This window comes from Canis aureus, chromosome 1, assembly GCF_053574225.1.
Source record: "Canis aureus isolate CA01 chromosome 1, VMU_Caureus_v.1.0, whole genome shotgun sequence".
NCBI classification, from domain to species: Eukaryota; Metazoa; Chordata; class Mammalia; order Carnivora; family Canidae; genus Canis; species Canis aureus.
In genome coordinates, this window is record NC_135611.1 from 104,281,594 (window position 1) to 104,298,631 (window position 17,038).

General features: G+C 44.2%; 2 protein-coding genes across 15 annotated transcripts in view; one reads left to right on the plus strand and one right to left on the minus strand.

The window, feature by feature from the left end:
• Positions 1 to 15,983, plus strand: part of LOC144324540 (cationic amino acid transporter 3-like) — a 42,624-nt gene extending 26,641 nt beyond the window's left edge. For 5 of the 9 annotated variants that reach the window (XM_077916020.1, XM_077916000.1, XM_077916010.1 and 2 more), the window contains 2 exons: positions 9,917 to 9,947; positions 15,340 to 15,580. In XM_077916020.1, the coding sequence (XP_077772146.1) occupies positions 9,917 to 9,947; positions 15,340 to 15,565 (257 nt within the window). In that variant the 3' untranslated portion in view covers positions 15,566 to 15,580. Of the gene's footprint in view, positions 1 to 9,916; positions 12,319 to 12,926; positions 14,044 to 15,339; positions 15,581 to 15,627; positions 15,713 to 15,800 lie in introns of those variants that run through there. The other 4 variants (XM_077916016.1, XM_077916003.1, XR_013390025.1 and 1 more) reach the window with 4 other exon arrangements.
• Positions 797 to 14,897, minus strand: ZNF331 (zinc finger protein 331). 6 transcript variants are annotated; one of them, XM_077916032.1, is made up of 8 exons: positions 14,724 to 14,897; positions 13,757 to 13,822; positions 12,994 to 13,121; positions 12,543 to 12,656; positions 11,788 to 11,887; positions 6,259 to 6,306; positions 4,902 to 5,028; positions 797 to 2,609 (listed from the first exon to the last, which is right to left on the minus strand). In XM_077916032.1, exons 6-8 carry the CDS (start codon positions 6,265 to 6,267, stop codon positions 1,273 to 1,275), a joined length of 1,473 nt encoding a protein of 490 aa, XP_077772158.1. In that variant the 5' UTR covers positions 6,268 to 6,306; positions 11,788 to 11,887; positions 12,543 to 12,656; positions 12,994 to 13,121; positions 13,757 to 13,822; positions 14,724 to 14,897; the 3' UTR covers positions 797 to 1,272. The 6 variants fall into 6 exon arrangements, with proteins under 6 accessions (XP_077772158.1, XP_077772155.1, XP_077772159.1 ...); XM_077916029.1 differs by lacking the exon at positions 12,994 to 13,121; XM_077916033.1 differs by lacking the exon at positions 12,994 to 13,121 and having other exon boundaries at positions 12,530 to 12,656.
• Positions 15,984 to 17,038: the final 1,055 nt, after the last annotated feature.

The window sequence follows — 17,038 nt, forward strand, 5'->3', positions numbered from 1 at the left end:
CCGGGAGCCCGACGTGGGATTCGATCCCGGGTCTCCAGGATCGCGCCCTGGGCCAAAGGCAGGCACCAAACCACTGCGCCACCCAGGGATCCCCTCTCACATGTGATTTTTAATGTTAATTATTTTAGTGATCGTCTAGTGAAATTGCGTGGTGGTTTTTGTGTTTCAAGGAGATGGGATGTTGAGCTTGTTTCTACTTCCTCACTGGCCATTTGATCGTCTCTTGTTAAGTGCTTATTTAAGTCCCCTCACCCTTTAAAACAGATTTATTACTGACTTGGGGGATTCTGTTTGTTTTTTCTTTTTTTAAAAAATATTTTATTTATTCATGAGAGACACACAGAAAGAGGCAGAGACACAGTTAGAGGGAGAAGCAGGCTCCATGCAAGGAGCCCAACATGGGACTCGATCGATCCTTGGTCTCCAGGATCACATCCTGGGCTAAACACAGCGCTAAACCACTGAGCCACTGGGGCTGCCCTCTGTTTGTTTTCTATGTGAGTCCTTTATCAGGTGTGTGGAGGGTAACTATTACTCCTCCCTGTCTGCTTCCTACTTCTTTCAGTATTTATGGCATCACTTGATGAACAGAACTTTGGACTTTTAATCAAGTCCAACATACAAACTTTTTATTTGCTGTTTAGCTCTTCTGTGTCCTAAGAAACTGCCCACCCACCTAAGGCTGTGACGGTAATCTCCTATATTTTCTTCTACAAGTTTGACCATCTTTTCTAAACTCTTTGTAACCACAGGGGGTGTTCCTGTAGGAACTCACGGAGAACAGGGCTAATAGTAATGATGGTAAGAACAACAACAGCTAGTATTTATTGAACTTACACAATGTTCCAGATACACCTTCAGAGAGTTTACATGTACCAAACTCAGCACAACAGCAGTATTAGGTAGGTGTGATTGTCCCCATTTCACACATAACACATAGGGGTAACAAGTCATTTTCCCAATGTGTCACAGGAGTAAAGAGGTGGGATGGTGATGGTAACAGGGAGGGTGTGTACCACAGCAGGAGGCTTTCCCACATACGTTGCATTAACAGTTATTCCTTAGAACAAATCTGAAGTGAGACAAAGCTCAAATGGTAGGAGGCTTCTATGCACTCATTAAGCCAATTCAGGAAAAAAATTCTACACTGTGTATGTGTGATCACTAAGAAAAAGTGATTTCTCTATTCTCTAAATTTGCCTCGAGCATGACTATTCTGAGATGCTATAAGCGGAAGAGTGACCAGTGAAAGCTTTCTTATGTTAAATTGTATCATGGATTTTCCTTGTGCTGTGGCAGGAATGAATGTTGTATAGAAGCTTCTGCACCTTCTTTTTGTTCAAAAGGTTTTTCAGCAGTGTGAACTCTCTGATGTTCTCTAAGATGGTTCACATGGTTACATGCCTTCCCACATTCCTTACACTCGAAGGATTTCTCACCAGTGTGAATTTTTTGATGTTGTGTAAGTTGATGGCCATGACTAAAGGCCTTCCCACACTCTTTACATTCATAGGGTTTCTCTCCTGTATGAATCCTCTCATGTTTAACGAGGCTTGACCCATAGATGAAGGCCTTCCCACACTCCTTACATTTGTAAGGCGTTTCACCCGTGTGGATTCTCTCATGCTGGGTGAGGTGGTAGCCACAATTAAAGGCCTTCCCACATTCTGTGCACTTATATGGCTTCTCACCAGTATGAATTCTCTCATGTTTAACAAGGCTCGAACCCCAGCGAAAGGCCTTCCCACACTCCTTACATTCATGAGGTTTCTCACCAGTGTGGATTTTCTGATGCTGAGTGAGATAATTGACTCGAGTAAAGGCCTTCCCACATTCCTGGCATTCATAGGGCTTCTCACCAGTATGAATTCTCTTATGCTGAACAAGGCTCGAGCCACAGATAAAGGCCTTCCCACAGTCCTTACATTCGTAGGGTTTCTCACCACTATGAATTCTCTTGTGCTGAATTAGTTTATATACACGGCTAAAGGTCTTGCCACAGTCTTTGCATTCATAGTCTTTCTCCCCAGTGTGAAATCTCTGATGCTGAGTGAGCTCGTCACCACGTCTAAAGGCCTTCCCGCAGTCCTTACATTCATAGGGTTTCTCACCCGTATGGATTCTCTTATGAATGACGAGGCTTGAACCCCATCGAAAGGCCTTCCCACAGTCCTTACATTCATAGGGTTTCTCACCAGTGTGGATTTTCTGATGCTGAGTGAGTTGATTACCCCAACGAAAGGCCTTTTTACACTCCTTACATTCGTAGGGTTTCTCACCCGTGTGAATTTTCTGATGCTGAGTGAGTTGATAGCCACGACTAAAGGCTTTCCCACATTCCTTACATTCATAGGAATTCTCCCTAGTATGAAGTCTCTGATGTGGTCTAACAGAGGTATTTTCTCTACAAGTGGGCGTTTTTTCATAGTTGATTATCATTTGATTGAAACAGCTCTCTCGAGGGCCCTGTGGTCCTTCAAACTCACCTTCACACATCCAGTCAAGGCCGAGGGATTTACTTTTTCCATTTGAGTTCCATTTGGATAAATTTATTTCATAAATGCCCTTTTCTGTAGGTAAACTCTTGGTCCCATAGGGTGACTCCAAATCTGGAAAAAAAAAACATTTTGTTTTCCTTTTAAGGAAAATTAAACCACAAAGCTAACCACAAACCAGAAACTTCTCTGATGGAAATAAAACTTCTCCAGGAGAATAAACATGAATCACTTAAGGCTCTCATTAAAAGTATGGTCCACTTCTGGCACCACAATACTTAATGAGGAAACACTGGGGATGTTCCTGCTAAAGTTAGATAAGAAGGAACTGCCTATTAGCCCCACCATTTCCTATCAGCTGACACAATTAAGCAGAAAGAAATCGGAGGGGCAAAGCTCATGAATAAAGATGAAAAAAAGAGTACAGTTTGCAGATGATGTGATGTGATGACATACCTGGAAAACCCAGGAATATCAAATATAGAACTAACGTGAAAGACAAGAATATATAGTTGGTTAGCTGGGTATAAAAATAACATTCTGAAATAATGTCAATCATATAATGAAAAGTAATTCTGGATAAAAAGACCCACCATCAAAGGAAATAAAAAGGACAATGTGAAGGATTAACTGTAACATACATGGTAAACGCCTGTACGGGAATATTTAGGTGGGATCTGACCATCTTGATGCTAACACCAAGAGGCTGCAAAACCCAGACTATGCTTAAATTCATGAGTTCATAATGATGCTAGAAAGTGTTAAACGATCAGCTGTGGAGCATGCTAGCCAACTAGCCCTGGATTATAAGAATAATTTTTCCTTTAAAAACCTTTTTATCCACTATGAAAAATTACTACATAACCAACTAGCAGATGGAGCACAGTTTCTCTGTAATGAATTAGTACAGTAACAAAAAAGCAATGATAGATCACTATAGCGAACATCCACTGAAGTGGATCTATGCACTGAGTGTCAGTGAGTGCTAACAGCACAAAAAGAGCCATAATGGGATAAAGTCTTAGGATATTAGAACGTTGACAGTACCCGGGAAGAAGTATTAGCAAATATTAGATAAAAGGAAAAGAAAAATACTCAAAGCTAGGATATCAACCAACTTGCAGGAGCTACAAAGGGCATGGGATCACGTCTACATCCCTGCTACTCAAGGCATGGTCCATGGACCAGGAGCATCAGCAACATGTGAAGCAGGAGCAAAAACAGAAGAAAACCGGTAGGAGGGGAATGGGGCAAAGATCAAGTTCATGGTGGTGACTTCTTCCCCAGAGGCCATGGACCTTTGTTAGGGAGCTTTCCAAACACCTCAGGTGCACCTGCTCCCTGCCTTGCCTGGCTGCTTGCTTCAGTGATGGCTTGTTCCAGCCAGACTGGCTGTCACTCTCCTCTGCACCTGTCCTTTCTCTCAGCCATCACGGCTCTTTCCCTTCCTCCCCAAAGTAGCAAATCACTTCTGACTTAGAAATGAGAGGTCCTGGGATCCTTGGATGGCTCAGCGGTTTAGTGCCTGCCTTCGGCCCAGGGCGTGATCCTGGAGTCCCAGGACTGAGTCCCATATCGGGCTTCCTGCATGGAGCCTGCTTCTCCCTCTACCCGTGTCTCTGCCTTTCTTTCTCTGTGTCTCTCCTGAATAAATAAATAAAATCTTAAAAAAAAAAAAAAAAGGAAAAAAAGAAAAGAAATGAGAGGTCCTGCTTTCAGAAAGAAAAAAAAAAAAAAGCCACAAGATGTAGAACTTAAGAAAAAATAATTACATGCTCAAAAATTCCTTGATGGAAACTTAGTCAAATTTATTACAGGCCGAAAGTCAAAAGGATAAAATTTCAGAAAAGAAAAAGGATTAAGTAACAAGCAACGAGACAGGAAGGGTCTTATTTTAAACTTCTGAGCACCTTATCCGTAGAGGCAAGTACAAGAGGGTAGTGACAGTGTGGATTCTTGCTTCTGCCTCCCCTGTCCAACCAAGTCACTCTGTGCCTGAGTATACTCACCCACAAATTAGACACAGCAATTGTGCCTACCTCATAAACGTGTGGCAAGATGAAGTGTATTTACACATAGCCAAAGCTGGTATAGGGTGAGCACAACACTAGCGTTTACTGTTATGACTGTTACTTCTCTAACAGAAGAATAAGACATAGCCTGAAACATTTAAAAGACATTGTCATCTAAAGTGTAACTCAGAATTCAGGAATTAAAACTTTCAACCTCACTTCAGGTACAATGAGCAACAAATGTATAATGCTTGTTTGGTTTTATGTGATTGCTGTTCTACATCAAACATGTGGCTGGTTTACTAGAGGAAGAAAAAATTCAACTTGTTCCCTGGAAGTCAGTCCTGGCATTCCTGGTAGAGGGTGCTGACATTCCCGGGGGCAGGCAACTCACCCAGGGAGACCAGGTTACTGTAGTTCTCCAACATCACGTCCCAGTACAGGTCCCTCTGCCTGGAGTCCAGGCACGCCCACTCCTCTTGAGAGAAGTCAATGGCTACGTCTGAGAATGTCACCAAACCCTGAGAACACAAACCCATACATCCTTGAGGAGATGGGACAGCACAGAAAGGGTTCTGCCCTGAGTAGGACTGGACACAGGAACAGATTACAGGCCTGTGAGGTGGGTAGGGTGCCGTGGGGACTATGACTGAGCAGAGCTCCTAATGTTCTTAAAGAGTCTTGCTGCTGCAGAGAAACCCCACATCCTGTGCAATGCTTGTTAATCCCAAGCCATCAGGATGTTTGAAACAATCCTGGGGTTCCTCCTGTTCACAAGCACAGGGCCTGCCATGGGCCTGCCTCATAACAGCTCGGCAAAGTGGACGCCTGTTGCACTCTCTCCATCAAGGCAAGGACAATGCCCAGGGTTTAGTTTCTGAAATGTGAAGTGAGATCTTTTATCTTTGAAACTAGGGTTTATGTGTCTGAATGTTCTCAAACCTCAAGTTCATCATTTTGCCCAGGTTTCAGGCAGTCTTCCTACATAATGACAAAAGCATCTTCTTATTCCATTGTAACGGTGACTTAAAGTTGTACACCCAAAGTATCTAAGATTTTCCCCAATTCTGAGGGTGTGTGATCACCTGGGACTTTTGTACACTGTGACCTTCTTCCCCATTACTACCCACCACCCCTGCCTTTTCTCTGCTCCTGATTTAGGATTTAGGTGTCTGACAATGTGGATGCACCAGGGAGGGATGGTGGGTCTGTTTGACAACAACATGCACCCTTTGGGTCCCCTGGTAGCATCATGGCCTCTCAGTCCTCAGGCTGTGACCACAGCCTTATCTATTCCCAAAGCCTCATGGAGCTCCAGCTCTAACCACCACTGACCTGGAGACCAACCAACACGAACATTGCCTCCTCTGCCTGGAAAAAACATCCATGGAGAATGGGGGGGCGGGGGTTAGTTTTTGTGTGTGGTAAAATGGGATCACCATCTCCCCCTTATTAAAAGACAAATGTGACTCAAGGATTTCTCTCAAGTGGCTGTCCTCCTCACTGCTCCAGCATTACTCCTGATGGCAGGGTGTGTACACAGGAGACACTGAATCACTAGCTCAGTGAAGTGCGCATTAGGCACACAGGTGGGGATGGGGCTGCATGGCATCATCATTTGCCAGAACAGGAAGAACTGGGCAGTGGGTAATTACATGGGCCTCAGTTGGGCAGGAGGCTTCAGGGTAATTCATAAAAACAGCCATAGGACCTAAATATCATATTTTAAGGAAAGAGAAATACATACTTACGTGCGCCATAGTTTTAGAATCAAGAACTGATCAGTCCTCTTGAGGTTTCTTTTACCAAAGACACAAAATCCAGAGAAGCCAGAGATATATGAGAAAAAAAGAGGCATTACAATAAGTGCATCTTGGTCCCCCAATGATTTAATACAAGTTTCCTGCTCTTCCATTTTGTTTCCAATCCCCCACCCGTTGGCCGTTTCCTCCCCCCAATACACACACATCAATGTGATGCATCGGGGAGTATGAAGAGTCTGGACAAAAGGGAAGAGTTCTCCCTGAAGCCCTAAGAAACCCAGCTGCACACACAGAGAAGAGTTTTTGTTTTTGCCTTGAAATCAGACCTACTTTCAGCTGTTGTTTCTCAACACAACTTAAAATTTTTTTTAAAGTAGGTTCACCGCTGTGTGCACCAAAGGTGTAGCTGCCATCTGTCACATGATACTACCAGTACCACGGGACTATGATCCCTATGCTGTGCCTTTCCTCCCTGTGACTCCATAACTGGAAGCCTGAGCCTCCTGTTCCCTTTCACCTATTTTTCCCCCTCCCCTCTGGCAATTATGTTCATCTGTTCTCTGTATTTATGGGTTTGTTTCTGTTTTTGTTTGTTCATGTTTTATTAGATTCCACTATCAGTGAAGTCATATGGTATTTATCTTTCTCTTCTTTCATTTAGCATAATTCTCTAGGTGCATCCTTCTTGTTGCAATTGATAAGATCTTTTTTTTTGTCCTCAACTTCCAAAGGGTAATTGACATCATACCTGGTAGGAATGTCTTTGTTTTGGGTGCAGCTAGCCATTCCCAACCAGTTTTAGGGTGGGAACTGGCTACACCAAGACCAATCAGGTGATTTGGGATAGGTGCTCTGGGTCATGGGTATCAACTGACCTGGGTACTGAGATTAACATATAGACAACAGGTCAGTCATGTCTGGAGGATCAATCATTCTATCAGCTGTGCCTATGTGCTGAAGCCCCAGTGAAAACTCTGGGCCTCAAAACTTTGGTGAGCTTCCCTGTTTGGCGACAGTCTATATACATATTGTCCTATGTCAATGCTGATAGAGCATCCAGTCCTAACTTCAGGGAGAGACGAACTGGAAGCTCCATGTTGGGGATACTCCTAGACTTCAGCTTATGTGCTTGTTTCCCTGGTTGATGTTAATCTGCATCCTTTCCCTGTAATTACCTGGAACTGTGAGAAGAACAGCTCTTGGTGAGTTCTAGGAATCCTTCTAGCTTGAGGGTGGCTTTGAAAAGTCCTGACCTTGGATGTGGTGTCAGAACTGAGGATGATCTCGTGTGCATACTGTGCCCCCAAACCTCCCAGTCTGGCTAACTCTGGGCAGGGACATTGTGATCTGGACCTGAGATGGGGTTCATTTAGGGTGCATGGTCTTACTCGGAGCAACATCCTGCTCCTTCCAACCACACCATCCAGGATGAAGAGGGGGTGTACCATGCAAACCTGAACCTCTCCTGGCTTGTAGGGTGAGGTTGGTCAAGCATGGCAGATGGACAGGGTGGAGAAGGAAAGGCCCAGGTAACATTCAGCACCCTATGTCCATAAAAGCTCACTACAGCAATACATGCAGAGTACTGATGCAAAAGAGTAAAAGATTGTGAAACATTAAGTTGGAAGAATTCCTTACAAGACATGAATAACACTTCAGATACATGGTCAGCAAAGAAACCAGGATACAACAATACACTTGTAAAATTCTATATATGAGCATGTGTACACACACACACACATGATGCTTATATATATGATACACAGAGAAGACACACACACACGACATCAATAGAAAAAAAAAAAAGATATAAAATAGAAACAGAGAAACAGAAAGAAAAAGCCTGGGAAGTTATAAATCCTTTGTGCAGCAAGAGTAAACAAAGCAGGTGTGAAACGGCAAGACTGGCCTTTGGCTGGATTTCCAGAAGGTCCGGGGGTCCCCAGTGTTCCCTGACAAGAGTGGCTCACTGCTTTGAAACAGTATCAATGATGTGGTTTATGCTGAATCCTTACTTTCCTCTGGGAGCCTGGAATTTTGGTATACGGCAGAGAGAGGGTGCCTCTGTGACTGACCTGTGATAAAAACCCTGGCTTCCTTGGCTCAGATGGGCTTCCCTGGTGGAAAAAGCGTCATGTATGTTGCTATAACTCACTGATGGAGGAATCAAGCATGTCCTGTGTGACTGCACCACGGGAGTGCTCTGGAAGTGTGTGCCTCATTTCCTCCCCATGTCGTCCATCCCATGCACCTGTCCCTCTGATGTGCTGTGTATCATTTCGCTGTAATAAATCCTGGCCTTGAACAGGACTACTTGTCAAATCCTGAGTACACACAGAGAATCACAGAACCTTGCCTCTGACACACTCTCTGACTTTGGTTTTCTTCAAGTATACCTCACTAGGGGTATAACAAAAGCCAGGCATTGGCTTGACATATATATGTATGTGTGTTTATTTCTTTCAAACATTAAATGATAGACTCTCAAAGAGAAACTTTAAAAGTCTTGAGATACCTTCGCAGTATTTTATGTACAACTTTTCTTTCCTTTTGCTTCCTAATATACCTAAACCAACTCTCTGACTCCTACCTATATCCACATATGTGAGGGCCAACTGGAAAAATGACTAAGATTCCAAGGGATGTCCTGTAGTACTGATGGCTGTCTTGGTGGGAGGATGAATGTGACTTCCGAGCTATCCTTCCAGCCATGGTGTCCTGTGGAATGCTAAACCACCTGACCCTGTTAGTCTTCACTTTGCATCAATATCATCAGAGAAAACACTTAAGATACAAAACGTAGGAAACAAATTCCATTTTACTCCACACAGAGCCCATGTGTTCAGAATTATCTGGTCGTGACCTGACAACAGTGGCCTCCTTCTCAGCACCCCTCACGGCATATCACCTAGAAGTCTCCACTGGCCTTGACCACAGGCTACCTTGAGCTCCCACTCAGTTTCCCTTTCCAGCTGAGACATAAACAATGTACGGGTAACAATGTACTTTTAGTCGTTTGTTGTTCCCAATACTTGTATCATATTGTAGATACTTAACAAAAGCACCGTATTGATGCAAAATTCCACTTTTTGGAACTTATCCCAAGGAAACAGGTACAGAAGTGCACAAATATATGAGAATGTTCAAGGGATTTTTAAAAATTGGGACAGTTAAAAAACAATTTTTGAGATAATAGTAAATTCACCTGCAGCTGCAAGAAAGAACACAGAGGGATCCCATGTACCCTTTACCCAGCTGAGCCCAACGGTAACACATCACAAATCTATAGTACAATATAACCACCAGGACATTGATACTGATGTAATCCATTAAGTTTATTCAGATTTTCCAGAGAATCATTTTAAAAAATGAAAAGAAAGCATAGAAATACCTGTGGCAAAGATAAATAAATTATGGTCTGCTACAGTGGCATCTAATGCACTTACTAATAATATTGATTTATACTATTTGAGAAAGAAGTTTATGCTGAATTACTAAGTGAAGAAGGTATTACTATACATTTAATAATGTAGGTGTAATTTGGGAAGAGAGGTCTTGGTGAAAGCAAGAATAAGGCTCTGTGGTTTGACTTTCAGGATGTGAATCTGAACTCTGTTACTAACCTCACACTGTCTGTTCCCCACAGGTAAGACTGGGGTAGAAACAGTACCTGCCAGGTAAGACTGAATCAACTATTAGAAAGATAATTTGAATAAAACACAGTAATATTAAGTTATTTAAGACAAGTTAGCTGTTATGATAGGAAACGATAACATTATACAAGTCTTAATGTGGGGGCACCTGGGTGGCTCAGTGGTTGAACATCTGCCTTCCACTTGGGTTATGATCCCAGTGTTTTGGGATCAAGTCCTGCACTGGGCTCCCTGCAGGGAGCCTGTGTCTCCCTCTGCCTAAGTCTCTGCCTCTCTTTCTGTGTCTCTCATGAATAAATAAAATCTTAAAAAACAAAAAAAAAGAACAACACAACAACCACCCTTAATCTTTTTTTTTTTTTTTTTTAATTTTTATTTATTTATGATAGTCACACAGAGAGAGAGAGAGAGGCAGAGACACAGGCAGAGGGAGAAGCAGGCTCCATGCACCGGGAGCCCAACATGGGATTCGATCCCGGGTCTCCAGGATCACGCCCTGGGCCAAAGGCAGGCGCTAAACCGCTGCACCACCCAGGTTTCCCTTAATCTGTTTTTATAAAAGAAACTCAAGTCTGTTTTTCCTTTCTTATGCTAAAACATGTACTTCACACCTGCTATCTATATAATCCACACTAAAAACTTTCAGAGCCTCTTAAAAATGAAATTCTCTTAAATTAACATTAGCAAAAAAAAAAGAGTCTAAGACATGTAAGGAGGAAATGTTCCCTCTCCACCAGCAGAGAGGAAAAGACGTGATTCTACATGGAAAATCCAGCCCAAAGATTGCTTAAGTGGCTCAGCTGGTTACATGCCAGACTCTTGACTTTGGCTCAGGTCATGATCTCAGGGTTGCAAGACTGAACCCCGTGCCAGGCTCCATACTGGGTGTAGAGTCTGTTTAAGATTCTGTCTCCCTCTTCCTCTGCCTCTCCTCCCTGCTTGCACACTCTGTCAAAATAAAAAAATAATAATAATAAAATAAAATAAAATAAAATAATAAAATAAAATAAGATAAGATAAAATAAAATAAAATAAAGTAAAATAAAACAAACGATGTCAAATTGAGAACACTAGCAAGTGGCCAGATCTTGTATTCCATATGATATGGAAGATTTCTGTGAACACTTTAATTTTTTAGAAAAGATTTTATTTATTTATTCATGAGACACACAGAGAGGCAGAGTCACAGGCAGAGGGAGAAGCAGGCTCCCTGTGGGGAGCCTGATGCAGGACTCAATCCCAGGACCCTGGAATCATGACCTGAGCTGAAGGCAGATGCTCAACCACTGAGCCACCCAGGTGCCCCGAAAACTTTCATTTTTTTAAAAAAGCAGTCACTATACCCAATATGGGGTTCAAAGCCCCCGACTCTGAGATCAAGAGTTGCCTCCACTGACTGAGCCAACCAGGTACCTCTGTTACGTGATTGTTTTAAACTACTGTTGTCTTACGTTTTTCTCATGTATCTTATCTGCCCGAGAAAATGTTATAGTACAGCTCATATTTGTAGTAAGTCAGGGATTATTGTCATGTTCTGTGAAAGAAAAAATCCTAGGAAGTCGGATTTTAAAAGTCTGTCTTTACTGATAATTTGTTCATGGGATTAGTTTCAAATGATGTCTTTCTAATCTTCTAAGGTGTAAATATGTGAGAGACTTTTTAAAAGTAAGATGAGGATCACTGGCACACATCTCTCTTCTCCACATGTAACTGGTATAATGTCACCCATAGCTGAGCTAGATTCCTCTATAAACTAAGATTTGAACAGTGTTTGGCTTAATTATGTGTCAATTAGCAGGATCCAATACTCTGGAGTCAAAACCGCATACATATGCATGGGGGTGGGTACTGGAAACATACATACCAAAATATTGACAGCAATTATCTCTGGATGATACAGCTATAGGTAATTTCAAGTTTCTTCTTTATGGGCTCCTTAGGAAACTGAACCTTTTGTAGCAGGCCTGTATTAAATCCATGATAAGAAATATAATTTAAGATAGTCTCAAATTTTAAAAAATTCAACAATGAACAATTCCATAGTTATGGAGGAGTGGGTACATTGCAGTCATCAGGGGAACTGTGGATGGATAGGCCTGTGGCAGGCAGGATAACTGTCTCCCAAATGTGTCCATATCCTAACCCTGGAGCTTGTGAATATATTACATTACACGGAAAAGGAGAGGTAGGCTGCAGGTGGACTTGGGGTCGCTCGTCATCTGACCTCAAGACAGGGAGGCAGCCTGCATTATGCCAGGTGGGCCAGTGTATTTTGCAGGGATCCTTATAAGCCAATGAGTAAATGAGAAGAAAGATGTGACCACCAAGGCTCAGAGTGACTAGGCTCTAGTGTGACAGGGCTTCTGGAACATGCAGTTGTCACTTGGGGAGACATGGTCTTTGAAAAACAGGAGTAACATCACAGTAGAGAAAACTGACAAACTACCTCAGCCAGATGATCAGGTTCACACTCAGCAATCATAAATCATGCTGACCGTTTATGTTCTTGCCATGACATGATGAAAGTAGCACTCTTCCACCCCCCAAACCATAAACCCAGTCCAATCACAAGAAAAGCATCAGGTTCCAAGAAAGGGGAATCCTACCAAATACCAGTACCTCTTAAAACCGTCAAGGTCATCAGTAACAAGGCAAGTCTGAGAAACTGTCACAGCCAAGAGGAGCATAAGGACACATGACAATGAAATGTAATGTGATCTCCGGGATGGCATCCTGGAACACATGAAGAATGTTATGTAAAAACTATGGAAATCTGAATAAAGCATGGACTTCAGTTAATAATAGCGTATCAAAATCAGTTCACCAGTTGTAAATAATGTCCTGTACTAATGGTAAGTTGTTAACAATAGGTAAAAATAGGAGACATCCATACTAAGTGTAAGTTGTTAACAATAGGGGACTGTGGGTGTGGGGTGCCTGTGACTTCTCCGTATTAACTGCAATTTTTTCTACAAATCTAAAATCATTCTAAAAATGATCAAGATCTATTAAAGAAGACGACTATGGAACCATATGTGGCCCACAAAGGATGAACTGTTCAGTACACAACCTTTTAGAGAGAAAGTTTGCCGAATCCTGCTCTAGTTCCAGAATTCACACTCAACATCAAACTATGTGGTTCATACTGATACAAGTGAAGCAGTGAAGCAGAATGAAGCTGTCAGACTTCCACAAGACCTGGATGATACAACAGATTTCTATTTACTGATCACTGAAAAAACAAACCAACCAACCCTGCCTCTGACAAAGATCTTTGCTCAAACCCCCGTTTCATTTATTTGTTAAAATGGCTCAATTTCTTTGAATTTTATCTTTTAAATTTGAAGTAGGCTCCACGGCCAAGGTGGGGCTGAACTCACACCCTGGGATCAAGAGTTGCTCACTCCAGAAGCACGTTTACTAAGAGTTGCACACACTGTGGACTGGGCCAGCCAGGCGCCCCCTCAAACCCCACTTTTAGAAGCATCACCAAGCTGCTTACTTGGTCACTGACTGGCCAAAACAATTAGACCTTCTCTGACCCGCAATCTGCGAGTCAGGAGTCAGGCCTGTGGGAAAGATTGAGGATTCCTGGTGTTTGATTCCACCTTAGAATGAGTATCCTCCTGACTAAATCGCAGGCTAAAATAAAGCACAAGAACCTCCCCACCGCATTCTTCTGTTCTGTGCTCTGTGCATACACCTGCACATCCCCATCACATTTCTCAGGAAAGAATTAGTCACTGTTTGGAAGAACGTTTCAGGCCAAGAAAAGCAAATATTCTGAAGTCCTAGAAACACATTTACTCAACAAAGAGGTAACTCATCTGAACCTTGACTTTAAGATGTGTCACAAGTTGTCTTCCTCCTCAGGATGCTGGTTCTGGAGGATGGCTGGCCTGGGGGAAAGAAAGAAGGACACACTAGGGCCTTTCTGGAGCATAAGTTGGAGCAGAGAATACCCTCCAGGCCCACACACCTAACAAAAACCAATGGGGGGGGCGCCTGGATAGCTCAGTCGGTCAAGCATCTGCCTTCAGCTCAGGTCATGATCCCAGGGTCCTGGGAGAGAGCCCCATACTCGGCTCCCTGCTCTTTGGGGAGCCTGCTTCTCCCTCTCCTGCCCCTCCCCCGGCTTGCGCGCGCTTTCTGTATCAAATAAATAAAATCTTTTAAAAAGATAAGAAGAAAAACAGAAAACCAATCAGAAATAAGGGGGGGAGGAGGCGACTGGGATCTGAGTATCTCAACGCTTCTAGAGGACTAGGCTGCAAGAAGTGGGGTCCTGAAATCAGCGCGGAAGAAGGGCGCTTCTGGTCCTGAACCGGCCACCTCGGGGTTGTGACTGCGCCCCTCCTGCTGGCTACTTTCTCTGCGGGGTCGGGCCCTACCCTGCCCTGCCCTCCCTCCCGGCCACTGGCCCTGCGCCGGCCCGCGAGGCCGGAGAAAGCAGCCGCGACCTCAGACCGCAGGGTGCTCCCTGACCCGGTGCCCCCATCCCGCCCGCCGTCACCCCCGCGGCGGCGCAGGAGCCCCTCCCACCGCCGCGCAGTCTCCGCCGGCCGTGCCGCCCCGCCCCCACACACTCCCCGAAGTGCGTCACAGCCACCGAGCCGGGGCCTGCCCCCTCCCCGGGGTCCCCGGGCCCCGACACCCCCGCGTAGCCCCGTAGCCCCGCACTTCTCTCCGCGGCCGCGGGCCCGGGCTCCGCGTCGGGCCTCCTCGGGCGGAGCACCCTCCCGGCCGCCCTCCACCGACCACAGCGCGCGCGGATTCCCTCCCGGGAGGCCAGCCACTCACCGCTCGGGGCCCCACGACCCGCCGGATGTCGGGAGGCGGCACAAGGCACTAAATCAACTCGGGACCAGGGCCGCGGGATGCCGAGCCCAGACAATCCTCGGCGCAGTAAGCGTCTCCCCGCAGGCGCCTCGCTGCGCTCCGACTCCGCGGAGGGGGCGGTGCACGGCGCCTCTGGGTAATGTAGTCCAGCAGCTCGGGAATACACGGAGCTGGGCGCGCGGTGGTCCACTTTCCCAGCATACAACAGTACACGGTCTCCAAGGAGCTGTGCTCACAGACTCCTGGGAAATGTAGTTCAGAGCAAACATTCGCGCAGGGATGGGAGGGGGGACCCGTTCCCAACATGCATTTGGGTCCCTTACATAAGGGTGGTAGTCATCTGTGATGTTACTCACTGCTAAGTGGTTGATTTTAGCGTGATTGCGACTTTTCCCTCGGATCGTAATTTATTAAAAACAAAACAAGCCGTTTTTTTCTAATTCTGACATTCCTTGTACATCCATTAACTAGACTATTTCAATAACTTAAGGCTTTCCCTTATAAAGTGGGGCTATGTTTCCACTCCAGGATTGATCTCTTGTAAAGGCAGCAGGTTTGTCTCTTTAACACTTTCTAGGGCAGTCCCGGTGGCCCAGCGGTTTAGCACCGCCTTCAGCCCGGAGCGTGATCCTGGAGACCCGGTATCGAGTCCCACGTTGGGCTCCCTGCATAGAGCCTACTTCTCCCTCTGTGTCTCTGCCCCCCTCTCTCTCTCTGTGCCTCTCATAATAAATAAAATAAAATCTCTAAAGAAAAAAACACTTTCTAGAGTAATCAGTTGTTCTAAAAACTACCTTGAATGATGATCGGTTACTTTTGGCTTTTTCTTGTCGGCTCACTTTATTTTTCACTTCTTCTACTTCAGATGCAGAATCAACCACTTCTCCTGTTGTTTGGAAATGACATCGGAGAACACAAACTCCATACTCTTGGGCTGACACTGCTTTTAGGTATTTTCCCTGAACAGAAGTGGGAGAATTCTTATGTTCCTTTTTCTTTTTTTTTTTTTTTTAAGATTTATTTATTTAATCATGATAGATCCACAGAGAGAGGGAGAGGCACAGGCAGAGAGAGAAGCAGGCTCCATTCAGGGAGCCCGACACGGGACTCAATCCTGGGTCTCCAGGATCTGGCCCTGGGCTGAAGGCAGCGCTAAACCGCTGAGTCACCGGGCTGCCCAATTCTTATGTTCCTATTCAAATATTTTCATATCAAATTTAACCTATAGCATTGTTCTCTTAATTTGTTAAATCCCAAATGATATAGGAAAAGACGTTAGGGTTTGAAGTCAATGGCCAAGAAAGAATTCTTGAGATGTCTTTGGTGCAAAAAGGTGGTTTTATTAAAGCACAGGGTCAGGACACGGGGACAGAAAGAGCTGCAGAGGGGTCATGAGGAGTGGCCCATTATATACTTTCAAGTTGGGATGGTTTAAGTTGCTTGCTAACGACTTTTCTTGAGGGGGCTAGCTACTGATGGGAAAAGGTAATTTATGGCTGTCCAATAAAACCTGAGTCATGAGATCCTTCAGATGTATATTGGGGGGTCATATGCTTGGGGGATGCTTGCCAACATGTATCTTGGGGAGGAGAGATAAAGGGAAGTCTCTAAAGGAATTTTTTTTTTTTAATTTTTATTTATTTATGATAGTCACAGAGAGAGAAAGAGAGGGGCAGAGACATAGGCAGAGGGAGAAGCAGGCTCCATGCACCGGAAGCCCGATGTGGGATTCGATCCCGGGTCTCCAAGATCGCGCCCTGGGCCAAAGGCAGGCGCCAAACCGCTGCGCCACCCAAGGATCCCTCTCTAAAGGAATCTTTATATGTTAAAGTAGACTTACAGGATCCTGGAGGTTGGGCTAAGATTGCCTTTTGCCCTTAGCAAAGTATTAAGATCAAGGCAGCTGAGTTCTTAGAGGAAGGTCACTCTGCCTGTTTCAAGGATTTGTGCTCTCTAATAAAGAAATCTTAAAAAAAAACACACACACACACACAAAAGAATGGGTAAAGTCAAGATACTACACTGTTTCATCAGTAATGAACTGTTTAAAAATGCTGTTGGAAGGGCAGGGTAGTTATTTGGAGATTCCTTCACTATCTCAAACTATGTATCAGAATAAAAGTACAAATGGATCAGATATATAAAGGTTAAAAAAAGTAAGTCCTCAGACAGTTAAAAATAGGACTACCCTACAAACCAGCAATTGCACTACTAGGTATTTATCCAAAAGATACAAAAATAGTGAGTTTGGAGGGACACGTGTACCCCAATGTTTA